The following is a 19,682-nucleotide window of genomic DNA, read 5'->3' as shown; positions in this document are numbered from 1 at the left end:
AAGCGGAGAAGAAGTAGAAAAGCCAGGAGGCCAACGACCCTGCGGAGCGCCGTGCCACACTCCCGAGGGAGGAGTGTGGCTGAGACAGGTACGAAAGAGTCTGTCAAGCTGGGTTGGGAGGAAGGGAGACGCTCCCCCTTTGTAAATACCTGTATATATACATCCCTTCCCCGGTTTTCCCGTTTCCTTACCAAAAAACCCCTTCTCCTTGCACTCTCTCCTCACTGTGAGACTGTTGCACAATCAGTTCTGCAACTAGCACATTGCAGCAGTGACCCTTACACTCCGGATCCCCTCTCCCGGGTAAATAAGATTCAGATCTTGTACCTGCCGGTCTTCCCTCTGTTGGTTTCCTTTTTGGCCCTACAACACCGGACGCCGGGGAAACCATGCTAGAGTACAGAGGGTATCAGAAGACGGTTGCATCTCAGCACGACCAAGACAGAAGCCGCAAACACGGATCCCGCAGACTTTGCTCGTGAGAGGTTGACCTCACGCACTAGAAAATCTCTGTCAAAAATAAAGCCTTATCTCACTAGAAAGAGTTTCCGGTCTATTCCTACACCGCACTAAACCGATCAGGTGTGACAATCAGCTCTGTGCTTTGTAGAGTACAAGAGTAGTAGGAAAGACCAAGGAGTCCAGAAGTCTTAATCTGGATGGAGAATTCTGTGCATCAAAATGTGATAAGCCGTTGCAAAGAATGAACCAGCTGACAGAGTCTAAGCACATTGCACCAGGACGAAGCGTTCAACCTCCGCATTGGCCAGGTTTGTCCCGATGGTTTACTTTTGTAGGGTGGCAACATGGGCTTCCCCTCACACCTTCACCAAACATTACTGCCCGGATTGAAAGGAGAGAAGATGTGACCTTTTAGCAGGCTCAGAACTCCATGATTTCCTTGTTTGAGGATCCTTCAAGACAACCATCTGGGGAGGATACTGCTTTGGAATCTGTTCAACAGGTGAGGCATCTGTAGGCAGAAGTATCCAGCAAAAGAAAAAGTTACTTAACTTTGGTAACAATCTTTCTTGCGGATACTCTTATCTTCCTGCAGATTCCGCACCAACATCACTGGCTCCCCATTCTGGAGGATGGTAATAGGCCTCTTTAATAATGTTCCAACTGCTCTATCGTACCACAATTGTTGTTATTTCCTTGTCTCTACCTCCAAGGGCAAAGAAAAACAGATGGTGAACCGACTGACATCATGTGGCTCTAGTGACATCGCCACGGCATTGTTTCCGGTGCCGAGATGAAGATTGTACCCCCCTACTGGTCCCTAAAGAGCTATGGAAAAGTTTCCAGATCCAGTCTTGCATCTGGGGATAATTATTTGGTGAATAATCTGCAGTTAGATAGAGCATCCACCAAAAGATCATTACCAAAGGTAAGTAACTTTTTATTTTCTGCACCAAACACCATAGGACCTTAAGCTTTTCAGACTCTGCAGAAAATGCCTCCTAGCAGTGTATGCTAAGGAAACACCTTAATGTTAACTTCAACGAAACTGAAATACCTGTTGATCATGGCAAAAGTATAACCTAGTAGTCACCTTGCTTCTCAAGGTAAGACAGCCAACCAGATCGACTGAGGTGAAAAACCTCTGCATGATAATAGATTCCAACCTGTCACTTTAAAGTCCAAATCAGCATAGTAATTAGAGACCAAGTATACATGATAAGAACAGTACAGCATATTTTCCCTTTTTAGCTTTCTTAGAGAATGTAGGCTTTGGAAGACCTAATGTTGTCATGCCTTGATTATGCCAATGTATTCAACATTATTATTACAATCTAAACTCAGACAGTATAGTCAGAAAAGAAGTCTCAGATCGAGAAGAGCAACGCTAAAAAAAATGTGTTGTGTGAACTCTTTCTCTGCACATGCATCTGAGCTGTGAAATCCACTCACAACAGTGAAAAAAGGATCAACACAAGCAATCTTGAAATAAGAAAAAGAATGAAAATCTAGCTCTTTACAAAACCCACACTCGTGTGACTATTGGTCTAATTCAGACTGGTCTGTCATTTGTATATGTTATGTTATGTTATTTGTACTTCTAAAGCGCACTGCTACCCTGAGGTGTCCTGGCGCTGAGTACTGCTTACCTGGGGAACCGTGAGCTAATATTGAGAGAAAAGCCACGTTTTCAAACCCTTCCGAAAGGAGATAAGAACTGGAGAATTTCTTAGTTGGAATGGAAGTTCCTTCCATGCTTTAGAGGCACAGTGAAAGAAACTTCAGCCTCCCCAGTTGGTTTTCTTAAACATGGAAGTTTGAACTAATTTAGACCCGGAGGAACGCAGGGTTCTGCTGGGGACATACCAAGTGAGTCTATGCTTGAGAAACTCGGGGCCAATACCATTCGCTGCTTTAAAAACCACACAAAGGGCCTTAAACCGTGATCTGAGTGGAATTGGGAGCCAATGTCATTTCCTCAGCTCTCCTCTGACCGAAGCAAACCTTGCGGTTTCCGACAGCAATCTGACTGCCACATTCTGGACTAGTTGCAGCTTGTACATGTGTTGTGTCTGTACATTAAGATAGAGGCTGTTGCAGTACTCCAGACGGGACGAAATCAGACCTGTAACAACCGTCCTTAGGTTGCTGGCTGAGAGGAAGCACTTGATTTTTTAAATTATTCTAAAGACCATGAAACAGGCAGAAGTCACCTTGTTCACTTGGTCCCCCATGGTGAGTTTGTTATCCACCAAGACTCCCAGATTCTTGGCTTTCCTAAGGGTATTTGGCAGGAACCGAGCTCTACCGGCCACCAGTCCGGTGTCCATATCCGGGGATTATTGCCAAACTTTATCACCTCCGTTTTTGCTGAGTTGAGCTTTAAGCAATTAGATGACATCCAGCTGAAAATGGAGCTCATACATTTCTGAAACCTGTCCCCTGCTTCTCTTTCCGCTCCCTCCATCAGCGACAACACAATCTGTGTGTCATCAGCATAGGAGGTGAGCTGGAACCCAAATGACCGGATGATATTGGCCAAGGGGGCCACATAGATATTAAAAAGCGTGGGGCTTAAAGAAGAGCCCTGTGGCACCCCACAAGGGAGCGAGAAGGGGTCAGAGACATTCCCATCTAGGTCCACTGTCTGGGACCTCTCAGCCAGAAAGGAGAGAACCAATTTCCATGCTGAACCCTTGACTCCAATGTCAGAGAGCCGGTTCAGCAGGACCCCATGGTGGACTGTGTCAAAGGCCGCGGATAGGTCCAGAAGGATTAAGATGGCATTTCCTCCCCTATCCACGGCCTCTCTGATTTCCTCCGTAGATTTTATTAACGCCAACTCTGTGCTGTGAAAGGCTCTGAACCCAAACTGCGAGGGGTCTAAGGAGTTGTTAGCCAGAATGAAATTACTAAGTTGGCTGTTCATTTCTTTCTCTAGTACTTTAGCTGGCAGAGGGAGTCTGAAAATCGGGCGATAATTATTTGAGTCCTTGGGGTCCAACGGTTGCTTCTTCAGCAAAGGGAGCACGGAGGCCTTTTTACTATTTCTAGGAAAAATTCTGGTTCGAAAAACTGAGTTTTCTAGCGGGGTTAGAACTTCTCCAATAATATCTGGGGTTAACTTAACAATTCTGGTGGTACAAGGATCACTGGGAGCACCAGATTTTATGGTGTGCAACAATTTGATCAATACAGTATTCTCGATGGGGGGGGGGGGGGGGGAATTATCCAGAGAGCCTTCGGTGGTAATTGGGCAGCCCGAGGCCGTAAAACTTGAATCAATCTGTTTTCCATTGATCTGACCGACCAGGGAGGTGAAAATAGTTTCAACTTTAGTTTTAAAATAATCTGCCATTTTATTGCAGAACTCCACATCACCCTGTTTTTTTTGGGTAATTGGTTTAATTAGTTTACAAATTGTTTTAAACATTTCTTTAGAGTTTGATTCTGCCCTGGTTATTTGCAGGGAGAAGTATTGCTTTTTGGCTTCAAAGAGAGCTAACTTGTAATTAAAAATATAGGTTTTATACTTTTCCTTCATCCCTTCGGAATATGATTTCCGCCAGTCCCTCTCTGCAGATTTGCAGACCAATTTTTTGGCCCTGAGCTCATCCGAGTACCAGGGTGCAGTGGGCAGAGCCCATTTGGGAACCCACTTTTTAACAGGGACTAGCTGGTCACAGGCATTGGTGAGCCAGGTGTTATAGGTAGATGTAGCTTCATCCACATCTAACGGAAGCTGGACCATGGAGTTCACCAGGACGTTACCTAGTCTTTCTACATCCAGCTTACCCCAAGATCTGATGCCTATCTCGTGATTCTGTTTCTGGCCTATGGGCTGGGCCGGCAATGGTTTAAGTCCAAACTTGATCGCAAAATGGTCAGACCAAGGGATCGGGAAGACCATGATCTCAGTTACATCGTTATTGTTGGTGTATATACCATCCAGGCTATGGCCCTTTTCATGTGTTGGCACCTTCACCATTTGCTCCAGGCCCCCAATACCCAGGATTTGATTCAGCCTAGATGTTTCAGCATCTTCGGAATTTTCGAGATAGAAATTAAAATCCCCCATCACTGAGAAGGATTCCAAGCACAGACCCTCCTCCAGCAGCGAGTCCAGGGACTCGAGAAATCTACCTTTGGGCCCCTGAGGTAGATATCAAAGGCTAGGGCCTCACAGGCCAAGCTGGTTGCTGGTACAAACTTGGGGGAAAGTGATTTGTGATAAATAATAATAGCAAGACCACCCCCCTTCTTGTTGGACCGATCCAAGGTGTGGCAGTGAAAGCCCGCCGGTGTAGCTTTCACCAAATCAGGGCCCGAACAATTGTTGGTCCAAGTTATGGTGACAAAGCCAGTTTGATTTCGTGCTCCCCCATTAAAAGTGCGCATTCCACGCTGTGCTTCACAAGTTATCTAGCGTTGAACATAATGCATCTCGGTGTGCCCCCTTTTCTAGGCAACGCTGGTTTTAGAGTTGCCTGGGTGGTCTTATATTTGTTAATTGACTCATTAAGAATAGTGGGGAGCGGTATCCAACAGCATCTGCATTGGGAGCTCATAGTGTTTTTCTTCTCCTTGTCTAGGGCCAACCTAGGGCATTGCTGGTTCCTAAAGGGAGGGTTAAGATTAAGTAGGTCCTTACTTGAGTAAAATAAACCGTTTGCCTTACAACAACCTATGAAGCAAGCAAACCTATTGCTCATATTCCCTTTCTCTACTACCCCATGTGTACGGTGTAGCTATGTGCTGCTGCTCTTAATTTGGAGCACTTTCGAAAACATGTGACACAGCACAGAAGAATATGACAGGTGGCATTTCAGCTAACTTGTTCCTTCATCCATAAGATCGAATCACAAAAGCTAGTTTCTCTACCAATTTAAAAGTGCTTTTAGACCTCGTCAAGGAGTAATACAGCACTGTACAACTGCAACAGTACACTCTAATCCAGTGTGATTGAACATCAGCTAGAGATGGCAGTGAGCAAGTACAAATAAGAGTTAGTATAAATTTTGAAAGTTAAATGAGTTTGTATGCAGACGGACTTCATTCACACTGGATCGTTTTCATGTGATTTTCATGAATGTCTAAAGTATACCACTTGATCTGTTCATAGTGATTTATGTCTCATGCTGTTTGTACTGTGCTATCAAAGGCTAATGTGTAGATGGAGGACAATATTGGTTCCAAATGAATGTCTATTTATAATAACTTTTCCTTTATGGTTCTTTTGTATTTTTTCTCTTGTTTTAGTAGACAACCTGTTGCTTTACGGTTCTTATGTATTCTTTCTTTTGTTTTTGAAGGCAACCTGTTTGGTTGAGTCCTGGATTTGCAACACAAACAGCTAAGAGATCAATCTACCTGAAGGTATGTTATGAAAAGCAGCATTGGTAGTAAGGAAAGTGATGCAGATTATGTATGCATGCAGGTGGAAATAACCTAATATTGTAATATAAAGCAATAACAGGCGGGAGGTGCAAACTGGTGAGCTAGAGCAAGCCTTGGCAAGATAGTTAAATCTGTTTATGTATGTACTTGGGTGCCCTGTGTGTTATGCATTGTGTTGTGGGTAAACAATATTAGAGCAACATAGTGAATCTTTATGATCTATTGCATTTTGAAAGCAGAATGCGGTGCCCCTGAAAGGATGTGTGAATGTGTTTATGCTGAGTTGTGGAGTCTTTGGAAGTAATGGAACAGAGGCCACTTTTCTGTGGGAAGTGGGCACAGCCTGTCACAGAATTCCTAAGGTTGCCATTACCAAGATGGCCAACTCGGAAAAGTCTTGTTGTCTTAAGATTAGGCCACCTTAGGGGTGGTACTAGCCTATGAGGCGAGTTACACACATAACGTCACTAGCCATACCATGGCCAGTAGCTGCCGTTTATTTTAGCAATTGTAGCAACCCCAGCAAAAACAGTATACAGCTCCTCCTTCTGAATGTGAATAAATGGCTTGATACTTATTTGGCTTGTCAAAAAGTTTAGAAAATCCAAGCAATATTTTTGGCTAATTGTTCATTCATAGCACAAGGGGTATGTTCGTGCATAATCGTAGACTGGTTCCAGGCTGATCCAAGAATACTTGAAGTTCATTGCAGAAGATATGTATTTTTTAACATAGCACCATGTCCATTATACGTTATATCATGTCTACATTTGTATCACACATTTTGAGTAGCCTAGTCTTCCCCCACAGAGCACAATTGGAAAATCTTTTAACTGCCGCTGATCCCACAGTCATTACGGGGTTTCCCTCCACCGAATCACCCGTCTTACCTTGGTTGTTCAGTTGAGAGTCCATGTGAGTGAGGTTAGGCTGCTGCTTATGAAGCGGGTTTCTTCCTTGCCAGTCCGTAATAAATGCTCCAGCTGGACCGCACCTTCTCGAATTTCCTTTGGAAACCTCCCTCTCATACACCACACATTCAGACATTCAGCCTCCATACACATATTGGTTCCTGTTTCCCACATATGTTAGGTCAGGCCACATTTGCTTTTTCACCCACAGTCTTTCAGTATGCCTTTTAGCTATTATAAACTCCAATGTGCAAAACAGCACCTTAGCCCTGAGGAGGTCCTTGTTGTTTCTAACCAACAGGTATATTAGTCTCCAAGATTGCCTCCAAATCCATAATTATCTCCCTTCGATATACACTTATATTGGGGCACTCCCAGACCACGTGTTAGAACGTGCATGCAGCCACATTGCATTTGTTGCACATGGGAGACTGTGTTCATCCCATTTTGTAGTGTGCTTCTGTTATTGCAGTAGATTCTTAAACACTGCTTCTCTCTGTAGAATTATTCCCGTTAATGAAATTTACGGCGACAAATAGTGACTTGGAAGTCAGTGCATGCGGTTTGTCCTATGCTGCTACTGGCTGGATTCAGACTCACGACTAGACAGACATGTGGTTCAGACCTCGCTATATGACTTGTTGAGCTTATTGCCTTGTGTATATATATATATATATATATTACCTACTGGCGGTCGCCAGTAGGTAGTTATAGTTAGGACCTAGCTTCCATAGGAAATCCGCAACATTCTATTGAGAATAACTTTGGCGCCGGTGGACGAATCTTTGCGAATTTCTCAAAGAAGATGGCCTGCTCCGCTCCGCTCCGCTCCTTCCCTGAAAGTTTGGGGGAGATTCGTCAAGTGGGGGCTGAGATAAAAGGGGGGTCCCAAAACGTGTTTTCCCCATGTTATTTTCCATAGGACGTTTAGACACGGCTACAGCTCGAACGGCTGAATGGATTTATAAAAAATTTGGTAGAAAGGTAGAGTCCGGCTCGCAGATTACGCTTTTCTTTGAATGGTGTAAATCTGTTCAGTAGTTGCTGAGAAAATTAACTTTGAAAAAATATATATTGGGCTACATTGGGCTATATATATGTTAGAGCCCAAATGTAGCCCAATGAAGCCCAATGTAGCCCAAAGATGGCCACCAGAGACAAAAAAAAACAAATGTAGCCCAAATATCAGCCGGATGTAGCCCAACTATAGCCCAATGTCAGAATGTCCCAGAGTGTTCTAAAGAACAACTAGAACGCTAACAGTCTTACTTATGACAAAAGTATGGCACACCTGAAGTCATCTTGATTGGAATAAAGTGGTAACACTTAATACATTTAATTTGAAAAGGAACAAAATGAGGGGTTTCATTTTGCCAGAATCTCTCTGTGATTTGGTCCAGCAGTCCGAGGGGACTTGAGGAGGAACTTTGGGACACGGAGGTTTCATTTACAAGTCCCACCATACGAGGCTGTAAAGGACATTGGAGCGGACATTGATAGACTGTCTGCACCCACACCACCGGCCCAGCTGCAAGACCATGTTGCATGCTGGGAGTTGAAGTCTCTACATACCCACGTGACTTTCAACAGGTGAGCCAACGCTTAAGGGGAGGAGTACAATGTCGACTGCAGCACTCGCAAAACAGCCTTGATGGAGATATGCGTGACTTTGTGTTGGGGCGTAAGCACTGAGGAAGGCTTGTGTTAAGCCGAAATGCATTTGCTGCTGCCAACTGATACCACCGAGAAATAAAGGGCTTCCACATGACCCCCCTCTGGCCTCCGCGCTTCTCTTTTTTAAGGGAAGTGGTTTGTGTATATTTTCGCGCCAAGCCAGGAGCGCTTACGGATGGCCCTGCTGACAAGAAGACACGAACGAGACTGGCACCGCGCTGCTTGCAGTGCAGTTTTCTGCTCGAGGGATCGAGATAGTTTGTTGTCCACCAAAGCAACAGGAGAAGGAGTGCAAAAGGTGGTACTTACCCCGGGACGCTGTGCGCTTACACTGCTGTCCTCGCATAGCCAGAATCTCTCTGTGATTTGGTCCAGCAGTCCGAGGGGACTTGAGGAGGAACTTTGGGACACGGAGGTTTCATTTACAAGTCCCACCATACGAGGCTGTAAAGGACATTGGAGCGGACATTGATAGACTGTCTGCACCCACACCACCGGCCCAGCTGCAAGACCATGTTGCATGCTGGGAGTTGAAGTCTCTACATACCCACGTGACTTTCAACAGGTGAGCCAACGCTTAAGGGGAGGAGTACAATGTCGACTGCAGCACTCGCAAAACAGCCTTGATGGAGATATGCGTGACTTTGTGTTGGGGCGTAAGCACTGAGGAAGGCTTGTGTTAAGCCGAAATGCATTTGCTGCTGCCAACTGATACCACCGAGAAATAAAGGGCTTCCACATGACCCCCCTCTGGCCTCCGCGCTTCTCTTTTTTAAGGGAAGTGGTTTGTGTATATATATATATATATATATATATATATATATATTCACTGAAAAAACCATAGGTTTTAAACACGTTATAGTTAGGAAGTAGCATTTAAAAAACCTATGAAATTCACTGAAAAAACCATAGGTTTGACACCAGTTATAGTTAGCTGGAAATTTTACTCGCATAAAACCAATGAAATTCCCACGTTATAGTTAGTTGGACTCACTATAACTTGCGCGTGCAATGCACTGCTGATGACGTCACATATTACATCACTCATGACATGGTCAGTGACATCAGTCATGACATCACTGATGACACCATCCTTGTGACAGAGTGACAGACCTCTTTTCACTGTAATGTAACCCTTGAAACACATATTCAAAAATAGAAACTAAAATTTTCAAAAAAATGGAGATACCCATACCAGTTACAACAACCAATTCAATAATTCCACCATCTATATACACATCCACTCATTGATCAACAGTTCTATATAGTCACTCGTACATATACTCACTCATGATATGTAGTGATACACCTATACATCCTGCTACACACCGACAGTCATCCAAAAGATACTCTCACACATATTCACACATGCAAATAAACTATTGAACATCCATTTATTTTCATATACAGCTATACACACACAACCACCTTACTTCTATGGAAACTTACACATACTTACTCTCTTAAACAATCACTTATAGAAACACATACTTATCTAAACAGGAACTCTTACAATCTCTTTCTCTCACATATACTCACTTATATACATCAATATTCACATATATTAGATTAAAACATATGTAGTTACTGATAAAGACACTAGTGAGACAGTCATTCACTCACTAACACACACATATACACACTCTTCCACCCATACAGTCCTGCACATATGCTGTCTTCAAAACACATACAAAGAGAGAGTCAGTCATTCATGCATCTGTGTCAAGTAATACCCCCACCAAACCATACAAACGCTCATACTGATACTAACAAAAACATCTAATAACCCATATACATACACATGTAGCTACTCACCAACCCATGCAACCACTTATACACAAAGTGAAACACTAATACATATATTTAAATATTTAAACATTACTCTCTAATATATGTATTCACTAAGATACACTTAATAAACCAGTTAACCAATCATTTTTTTTTTAAAAACATCCAAGTAATCACTTATTTAAACATTTATTCTTCCATCAACTTTTACATATATAACACATATTTATTTTTTAAAAAGACACACATTCACTGGATAGTGTCATCAGTGATGTCATGACTGATGTCACTGACCATGTCATGAGTGATGTAATATGTGACGTCATCAGCAGTGCATTGCACGCGCAAGTTATAGTGAGTCCAACTAACTATAACGTGGGAATTTCATTGGTTTTATGCGAGTAAAATTTCCAGCTAACTATAACTGGTGTCAAACCTATGGTTTTTTCAGTGAATTTCATAGGTTTTGTAAATGCTATTTCCGAACTATAACGTGTGTAAAACCTATGCTTTTTTCAGTGAATATATATATATATATATATTTCTTTGTCTTTTCTTGCGTTTTTATTCCCTGTTTGGTTACACCTCCGAACCTGGTTGAAGAGGAGATAGCTTTGCTATTATGTGAGATCATTAATGATGTTGGCGAAGGAAGCGTCACTGGTCGTCTTAGGTCTTTATCATAGACGTCAGAAAAATCTAAAATATCCAGGGTGTGGTTTATAAGAATAGTAATTAAAATCTTCCTCAAAAGCAACTGTAAAAACCGAAAGCTAACTGAAAATGTACGGTATTGTGGCGTTTGTTAGCAGACAACTACCATAATGTCACAATATCAAAATGAATCTTTTTAAAGAGCCTGTTAGCTAACTAAACCCCGCTTCTCTTTTCATCCTCCTCTTTATACGGAGTATTTGATGATAATACCCATGATGAAGATTTAGGATTTGAAGTAACTTTTCCTTATAGAACAGTTCTCTAGTCAAGCGGTTAGTGATGAGTAAACTAAAATGTCTAAGGATTGCTGTCTGTGTGCATAGTTTAAAGATGGTGGTTTTCATTAATTGACGTATTTAGTTGAGGAAGGAGGGCTTTTGGAAGAATGCGGCTGCTCAATTTTAGACATTGTGTGGGCCATGAATGGTTTACCTTGGAGCGCACTGAGAAAATAAGGTTGTTAAAAAGTGCCTGCCGACTTTGCTGTGATTTGATTGAGCCAAGTGGCTTAGGCTTCTGGAGATCTTAGGGAACCACGTGAAAATGTTTGGCTCCATGTAGTCCCCTAATTTAAAGCACTTGAACAGGAGAGATGTTTAAGAGGGTTATTTTGGATGTTAAGAATTGTTTTATCTTGCTGAAAAATCTTATGTGCCTTATGGTGCTCGGTTCATATTTTTTCACTATATGGCTTAATGCTTTGACAGGCATATAGACCTACTTCCTTCCCGTAGCAAGCTTCTTCCTGTAACCCCCTTTACTTTCATACTTGTGCTGGCTTACCTTATCTCTTGATACCTCACACTCAAATATGCTCCGTTCTCATTACAACCCTTTTTCCGGAATTCGTTTTTCTTGGTTGTTCTCTGATTTCAGAATTCCATCTGCTCTGACTGTTTTAATCGCACTTGTATACCGTTCCCTCTGCACACCACTCACTTGTGTTCTCTTCTCTTAATTTGCCCCTCCGCTGCACTGTTTTTCACGTTCTCCGCATGTGGTAATCTAAAGATTCAGCCGAGGCTAAGATACATGTGCATTTTAGAAATCATCTTATTATAAACGTACTTTCAGTTTTGAAATCGGTTTTTAAATGTCAAGAGGAATATCGGACTTGGCGACAGACTGTTATTTTTTCTTGACTATGTCCTTTAAACTTCTCCCATTGATTTGTCCATGTTTTTTACAGAGGAGAAGTGCAGGAGGATCGAAAGGTGCTGGAGAAAGTGATGAGAATGGTGAGTAAACTTGCTGTATTGTTTGGTTAGTGTCTTGAGAGCAGAAACTTATTGTTGTGTGTGACTCTCATAGAGAACCTTCTGTTTGAATAACAGTTTCTGAATCTGGTTAGTACCTGCCTACTGTCTCACCTATATTCTTCCACCTCCCTTGGGTCTCCCCAGACCCAAGGGAGGTGGTAGGACATGGGCAGAGCTGTACCTCTGCCAGTAGCCATAGCTGTGGGTCTGCAGAAATATGCGGCTGACTGCAATATTCCAAGATGTGCTGAAGCATTCCTTAGATAGTCACTGTCAGTGCGGCTGCAGCTTTAGAGACGATGGAAAAGCATAGAGAATGGTGGGATGGGTAGCAGAACACCAGGCAATTTAAAATATTTGGATGGTGTAGGTAGGGCATCGCTAGTGGTCGTGAGGTGAGTGGCAGGATACCAGTTCATTTGAAATATTGGTGAGGGGAGCACAGTGCTACGGAAGGTGGGATGGGTGGCACGATAGCAGGTACGTTTAAAGATTCTGATGAGGGAGGGGAGTGTAATGCTAAGGGCGGTGGGGGACAAAATGCCAGGCAGCAAATGTTTTAATGGTTGGGAAGGAGTGTGTTTTTTTATCAGGGTGTGGTGGGTAAGTTTGGCGGAGTGGTTTTAGTTTTGAATTCAAATAAATTGCGTGAGGTGACAGTTGTGGAAGATACCCCATGGCTACTATACCCCTTGCACTACTAATCCAAGTAGGGTAACATTTATGGGGCACACATAAAATAATTATATATGGGCAAAGACAACCCAACCTTCCTTCAAGCACACTGATTGCCTGTTTAATGTCATTCAGGACACTTCAATGAAATAATTCCCTGCAATTCACAGTTATCCCTACTTTTGAAGGTTAACTACAGGTATTTAAAAGATGGCGTCTCTCCTTTTCTATTGTTATTTTTTGTGGGACTAAACAGTAACATCGACTAACACATTTGGACTGGCATTTAAGGAGTGCTGGTGTCTTGATCTTTTGTTAATCCTGTTGGTAATATTATCACGCATATGTAGGTAAAATTAGTCTCCTTACTGATAGATTTTCTTTGCTCTGTGTTTCAGAAACTGATGATTCTAGTTTCATCTATGATCCAGATACTGGATTATATATTGATCCACTTTCTGGTGTGTGCTACGACCCAGACACAAAGGTGAGGCTCTCTTTCTGTCTCCATCTTTCTACCCTACCTTTCTGTCTTTTTTCTTTTTCGCCACTCTTATATTCATGCTATAATTGTGTTATATTTTACTTTTGCTCTTAGTTTTCATATTCTGACGCAATTCCAGAATGTGTACCCAGGTAAATAAGGACGTTTTTCTGAGCATATTCCAAATTTTACTTTACAGGAAGAATTTCCTGTGGGGGAGAAGCCAGATCCTTCCAAGGCCACTGAGAAATGGAGGGACACGCGAGGAGAGACAGGAGGCTCTTCTCGGACTGCAGAGAGGAAACGACACAGAAGCCAGGAAGGTTCAAAGAGAAGAGTAGAGCCCTCTGACTCGGAGAAGACCAGAGACAGGAGGAGAGAGAGAGTCCGAAGTCCACCACTGTCTAGGGTATGTTTGCTCTTGAATGATTGTATAACAGGTCCGGCACAATAGGCCCGTCAAAAATTTATTATTTCCATATTTCAATAACCGTGGAGCAAATTATTTACAATTCAGATCCCAATCCCATGTACACAAGCCATACCGCAGTTATTACCAGCTTCAAAAGCAGTTTTCTTTTCTGCACATGCCTTGAATCATGTCATGCTTTTCTTATTTGGTCACTGAATACATGGAAAATACTTCTATCCTAAAATCGAAAGATCAAAAAAACTAATTTGGATTATAATGTGTATATATATATTTCACACAATAGAATCCTTCATGTGGCACGCTCAATAACGGGTGCTAGCATGATGGGCTGCATTCAAGCCCTGAAAATTATTTTTATGCAAGAATAAGCTGCACTCAATATATCCGATTCTCCTCAAGTTTTATTTCCTGAGACGATTTACACCAACGGGTTTCAGCCCTCATTAGCCTTCAATGCGGCATTGTATTGTAGTGCTTTCTATCATAATAATCTACATCATCCCTATGTTTAATTACAATATTTACAAGTGTTTTGGGTGCTTCTGCTTGGAATTCTGGTGATTATATTTACACAATTTTTACATATATTCAAACATCAAGTCTTTATATTTCAGAAAAAGATTGTCTTTTAAATTTAGTATTTCTTTAGTGTCCATGATTTTTATATCCCGGTTTATGGTTCTGAAATTATTTCTTAATTCAGATATTCTTATTGAGATTCGTGCTCTGGGCTAATCATTTGTTATATTTCGCTTTCTCTCACTCATTTTTTACACAATATATTTTAGTATATTTTTTCTTTTTGTAAAGTTTCTGGCTGCGAGCAGCTTAATCTTTTAAATTTAGTATTACTTGATTTTCTGATTGTCACTTATTGCCACTGATCAGTCCCAAATTCATTTTTTTCCTCTTTGAAAATTGCTTGTTGGTATTAGTGCCTAAACCAGGTCATTTGTTCTGTTCCACTTATTCAGTAAGACTTAACATATACATTTTCTCAGACATTTTCTTAACGCTTGATATCAGTTCTTCCCTTGATTCTTCTGATTTCTCAGTTCATTCTAAATGTACATACAACTCTTCATCGATGTTCATCCCAAGTGGGGCTTTGGTTCTGAGACGTATTGTGTATCTTGATTCCATTTGACAAAGTTTTTTTATTCTGTCCCCACCTCGTTCGTTATCTGTTCTTGCATGGATGCCAAAAAATCTCATTGAGCTCCAATTGCTATTTTGGGCATACCGCCTTGTGTTCAGCTGTAGCATATGCAATATCTTTGTTCTTTACTGCTCTCACATGTTCCAAAATTATCTTTTTTAACATGCATATTGTGCTTCCTATATATTGTAGGCCGCATTTACATTTGATGACATATATAACGAACTTGGTGGCACTTGTGGTTTTTTTCAAATCGATCTGTATAATTTTGCCTTCATAATCTGGTATATTTTTGTGATTCACACCAATTTTGCACGCTTTAAAGCTGTACCTTTCACGAAGCTGTGTTGTTGGTCCTGGAGCCACTTTGTGTGTCTTCTTCATAGTGACTGTTCACAATCATGTCTTTAATTGATCTTGTTTTTTTGTACGTTATAGACAGTCTTGAGCCGAACAGTGATCCGAAGTCCGGGTCATTTACAATTAAATGCCAATATTTTTGTATTTTGTTAGAGATGATTCCACTTTCTTTGCTGTATGTTATAACAGATCTGGGTGCTTCCTGGTCCTTGTTATCTCCCAATAGTTTTTCATTTTCTTTCTTAGGAATCAAGATATCTGCTCAGGATTTTTTCCGGATCTTTTGTCTGCTTTTCCTCAAGGTTGTTTCCTTGTAGCCTCTTGATTTTAACCTTGCAGTGGTTTCTTTGATCTTCTCTTCTGCAGCTTCCTCTTTGGAGCAGTTTCTTTTTATTCTCACAAATTCTCCATATGGAATGCTTTCTAAGAGTGATTTTGGATGGAAACTTGTCCCACATAGGATGTCCCTGTTTGTGGTTGTCTCTTTACGGAATAGTGTTGAATGTAGTTGATCTCCTTCAATATATATCCAAGTGTCTAAGAAGGAGATTCCTTTCCAACTTGTCTCGCTTGTGAATTTCAGACCTATGATTCTGATTCAACTTTTTAAAATATTGTTGAAATTCTTTATCCATACCATTCCAGATTATAACACGGTCGTCAATATATCTGACCCATAAAATCTTGTCGAGTTCCATCTGATTTTGCAAGTTCCAGGGTTTCATTCGTTCCCACCACCCCATAGTAATATTGGTGTAGTTGGGCGAAAAGGAAATACCCATTGCAGTCCCACAGTCTTGTTTGAACAGTTCTTGATTAAAAAGAAAAATGTTATTTCTTAAACATATTTCTATTAGAGACAATAGCATTTGAGTATGTTTCATTTCTGTTAGGCTTCTTTGTTGTAAAAAGTATTTACAAGCTTCCAGACCAATGTTGTGTTCAATCGACGTATATAAGGAGACAGCATCTATCGTTGCTAACAAGTTGTACTCATTCCAAGTTACTCCAGTTAGTATCCTTAAGAAATCGCCTGTATCTCGAATATATGAGCTCATACTCTGTGTAATATGTGCTAGATAGTGATCCACATATTTTGACACATTCTTGTACAGCGAATCACAGGAGGCTATAATTGGTCTACCTTGAAGCTTATCCAATGATTTATGAATTTTTGGCAGGAAATAGATTGTAGGTATGGTTGGTAATTCCTTCGTTAAAAACTGTAATTCATTGATTAGGTTTCCTGCATGCCAATCTTTCAACTTTTTATTCATGCTTATTGTCATCTCATTGATGGGATTTTTTGTATTTTGCTGTATTTGGTCGCATCATATAGTTGTCTATATGCCTCACTTTTGTAGTCCTTTCTGCCCATTAGGACGATGTTTCCACCCTTGTCTGCCGGTTTAATTATTGGCTCTTTATTTTCCATTAGTGATTTCAAAGTTTTCTTTCCTTGCATGTTAGAGTCTCCTTTCACATTGGGTGTCGAATTTTTAACATTTTATCCAGCTCTCCTATATTTGCTTCCGAAAATATGTCAGTTTTATTTCCTGGTGACAGCGATGGACAATATTTAGATTTTTTTCTTTAGGCCACTTGGATGATCAATTTCTATTGATAGTTCTTGAAGGACTTGTTCTTCTGATACCTCTTCATCCTCCAAGTTGAACATTAAGTCAAACAAATTCTTTAAGTCAGGGATTTGGTCGATAGTTAGCTTGATTTCCTCTTGTGCTGGCATCTCTATCTCCATTTTTTTGTTGCCTTTTGTATTTCTTATCGCATTAATTTTTGCCAGCTTTATTTTCTTTATGTATTTATATACATCAATTCTCATTTGAGTACAATCATAATGGCTTTCAGGGCAGAAGGAGAGTCCTTTATTTAAAAGCTTAATTTCATCACTTGATAAAACATGCTTTGATATATTCACTACCAAGTTTGTTGTTACTTCTTCAGGCTGCGTAGCTGATACTTTTTTCTTCCTGCGTGTTGTCTGGTTTTTCTTGATTTCTGGTGGCCTCTGAATTTCCTTGGTTCCGTCCTCGGTTGTTCCCTCTCCCCCGTGTTATTGTTTGATCAATATGCATTAAATGCATTTCCTCTAAAAAAAAAGAGATTTTTACACACACACAGTTCATTTAATTATTTTGAATATTTAGTAGTTTTGTAAAGTGCCACAGATCTGTCAACTTTTCAGGTACTTCAAACTGTTACAACCTAACGAAAATTGTGAGAAAGTAAGTAGGATAAGGAAGTTTATGATCCAGTTCAATGGGAGTTTTGGCCTGTAGCGGACTTTAATTAATTGCCAAGCCCCATCATTTGAAATATTTGACATGAATGAAATATAAAGCATATATATGCCAAGTAGAATGTTGAGTATATTCACAATTTTGTAAAAATAAATATTGTTGGCAGTGGTCTAAATCATGTGCAACCTGTTGTTTTAGGACTTTTGGTCCATCATTAATTCACAAATAATTTGAAGAAGGAGAGATTTACTTCTATCTCGTTTAGGAATGTAAAGGCCTCCTACTCAGCTGAGTGCTATATTGACATTTTTAACTGCAGAGAAAAAGTAGTACAGTTATTAAGGAGGTAAATTAGTGAAGCATTCTCTGGCACCCTTATTCCACTGAGGGACCATTTGTCTAGGTAGTACCCTGCCTATATGTTTGAGTCTCTTTCAAATGTGCAGGGTGCTACTTGGCTAGGTTTTAAAGCATGAACAGCCTAGAAGTCATCTCAATGAGTGTTGTCTGCCTTTGAGGTACTGGGACCTGAGGCACACAAATTAGTCTGTATCAGACAAGGGGAAGGTTGCACAGTCTGTCTTTAAAGGTTGCATAGGTACTTGCAGTACGTGTACAATTATTTGCTGTATGGGTATATTATTATGATGCTGCTTGGTTGTAAAGAGTCAGCATTCAGTTGCACCTATGGTTAGATTTCAGCCGTAATTATCTGTAACCTAAATGAGAAACGCATATCCTTGACACAGAATAGTAATTAATTCTACAACTTAAATGCCGGCAAGCCTGTCAACAAAGAAATTAATGCAACGGCAAATCTTACAAGAACCCACAATGGTTTATAACACACTAACTGTAGCACATGAGGCCATACTGATGACAAACATGTCACGCTCCACCTACACACAAACTACCTGCAAGATAATCAGGAATGTTCAGCCATTTTTCAATCCCGCGCTGAAACTCAATGGGCATGCTCTCAGTTGCTAAAAATGTCATCCAGCATTCTGGGAATCACACATTATGTAAACCCAGCCCACATGGCGGGTCAAAGATAGAGATTCCCAAAGTCCTAAAAGCCTATAAAGTTGGCGGTTAAATGCTACATAGGAACCAGTTGACCATTGCATTTAATTCTTTATGCACAGCAAAGACACTCAACTAAATGTGTGTGCTTTTCAGTCTTTTGTCTTCAGTAACAGAAAAGTGCTAACATTTTTAACAAGTATATGCAGCTTTTGGAAAGCGATTGGTCTCCCGAAATTAGTATATGAGGATAAGATTAATATTTGAATATGCCTCTCAATATGACTTATGTCTTTTAAGATGGCATTATGTTGTGCAGTGAGGTGGGGTTTTTGCTTAAAAAACCCACTTGTTTATTTCAGTCAGCACAGGACAAATTTCTGGGAGTAGAAAACATCAATTTCCATTTTGGAAAGATCAAGTTCGTAACTTCAGTTAAGTGAATGGGGGCCTTTTAACAAAGAAGCTTCCATTTTCTATCCTTGTTTGGGATAAGTATAATCCTTTTGTTTAAAAAACACCTTTCAGAGTGCAGGTTTTTAGATTGCCTTGGTGTTAAATCTAGTCAAGCACTACATTTGTACATTACTCCAGTATTGGAACTTTCATAGATTCACATGCCTGAATCATTCCCCGTCGTCGAGACGGGAGTCTCCGGTATATAAAAAAGCAGTGCTTAGTAGTATAGCAAACTGAAAAGAGGCCTAGGCCCATTTCCCTTTTGCAACCAGCCTTTGTTATTTAAAAAAGGCCCAAACTTTTCCCTGAACCAATCCGAGCTCCTCACCCTCTAGAACACTCCTGAGAGAACCTCCTGCCCCTCGGATTTTTCTACCGCACGTTGTGCTAGGGAGTCTCCTTTGAGCTCTGCTCAAACTCTGTGTTTTTTAACTTCTTTAAAGAACTTTGTTCTTAGGAATTCTTCTGGATTCTGTTCTACTACGGATTATCTTCAATACATTCTTTAAGGAATGTCAAGCAAGGATCATTTAGAGCCTGTACAACTTGTTCCAAGAGGTTGCACTACACTGATGAACCTCACACTGACTAGATTTACTGTCTATACCCGCAGGCCA

The 19,682-nt window shown here is 40.8% G+C and overlaps 1 protein-coding gene across 4 annotated transcripts in view; it reads left to right on the top strand.

Annotated features, from left to right (window-relative positions):
- The window catches only part of LOC144782087 (RNA-binding protein 6-like), a 1,028,143-nt gene that overhangs the window by 851,634 nt on the left and 156,827 nt on the right, over positions 1 to 19,682 (top strand). For 3 of the 4 annotated variants that reach the window (XM_078661245.1, XM_078661243.1, XM_078661242.1), the window contains 4 exons: positions 5,775 to 5,838; positions 12,139 to 12,187; positions 13,282 to 13,370; positions 13,567 to 13,776. In XM_078661245.1, the coding sequence (XP_078517371.1) occupies positions 5,775 to 5,838; positions 12,139 to 12,187; positions 13,282 to 13,370; positions 13,567 to 13,776 (412 nt within the window). The remainder of the gene's footprint in view (positions 1 to 5,774; positions 5,839 to 12,138; positions 12,188 to 13,281; positions 13,371 to 13,566; positions 13,777 to 19,682) is intronic. The other variant, XM_078661244.1, reaches the window with a different exon arrangement.

The sequence above is a fragment of the Lissotriton helveticus genome, chromosome 9 (assembly GCF_964261635.1).
Source record: "Lissotriton helveticus chromosome 9, aLisHel1.1, whole genome shotgun sequence".
In the NCBI taxonomy this organism is placed as follows: Eukaryota; Metazoa; Chordata; class Amphibia; order Caudata; family Salamandridae; genus Lissotriton; species Lissotriton helveticus.
The sequence above is the reverse complement of the archived record's forward strand: the minus strand, read 5'-3'. Positions and strand labels throughout refer to the sequence as shown.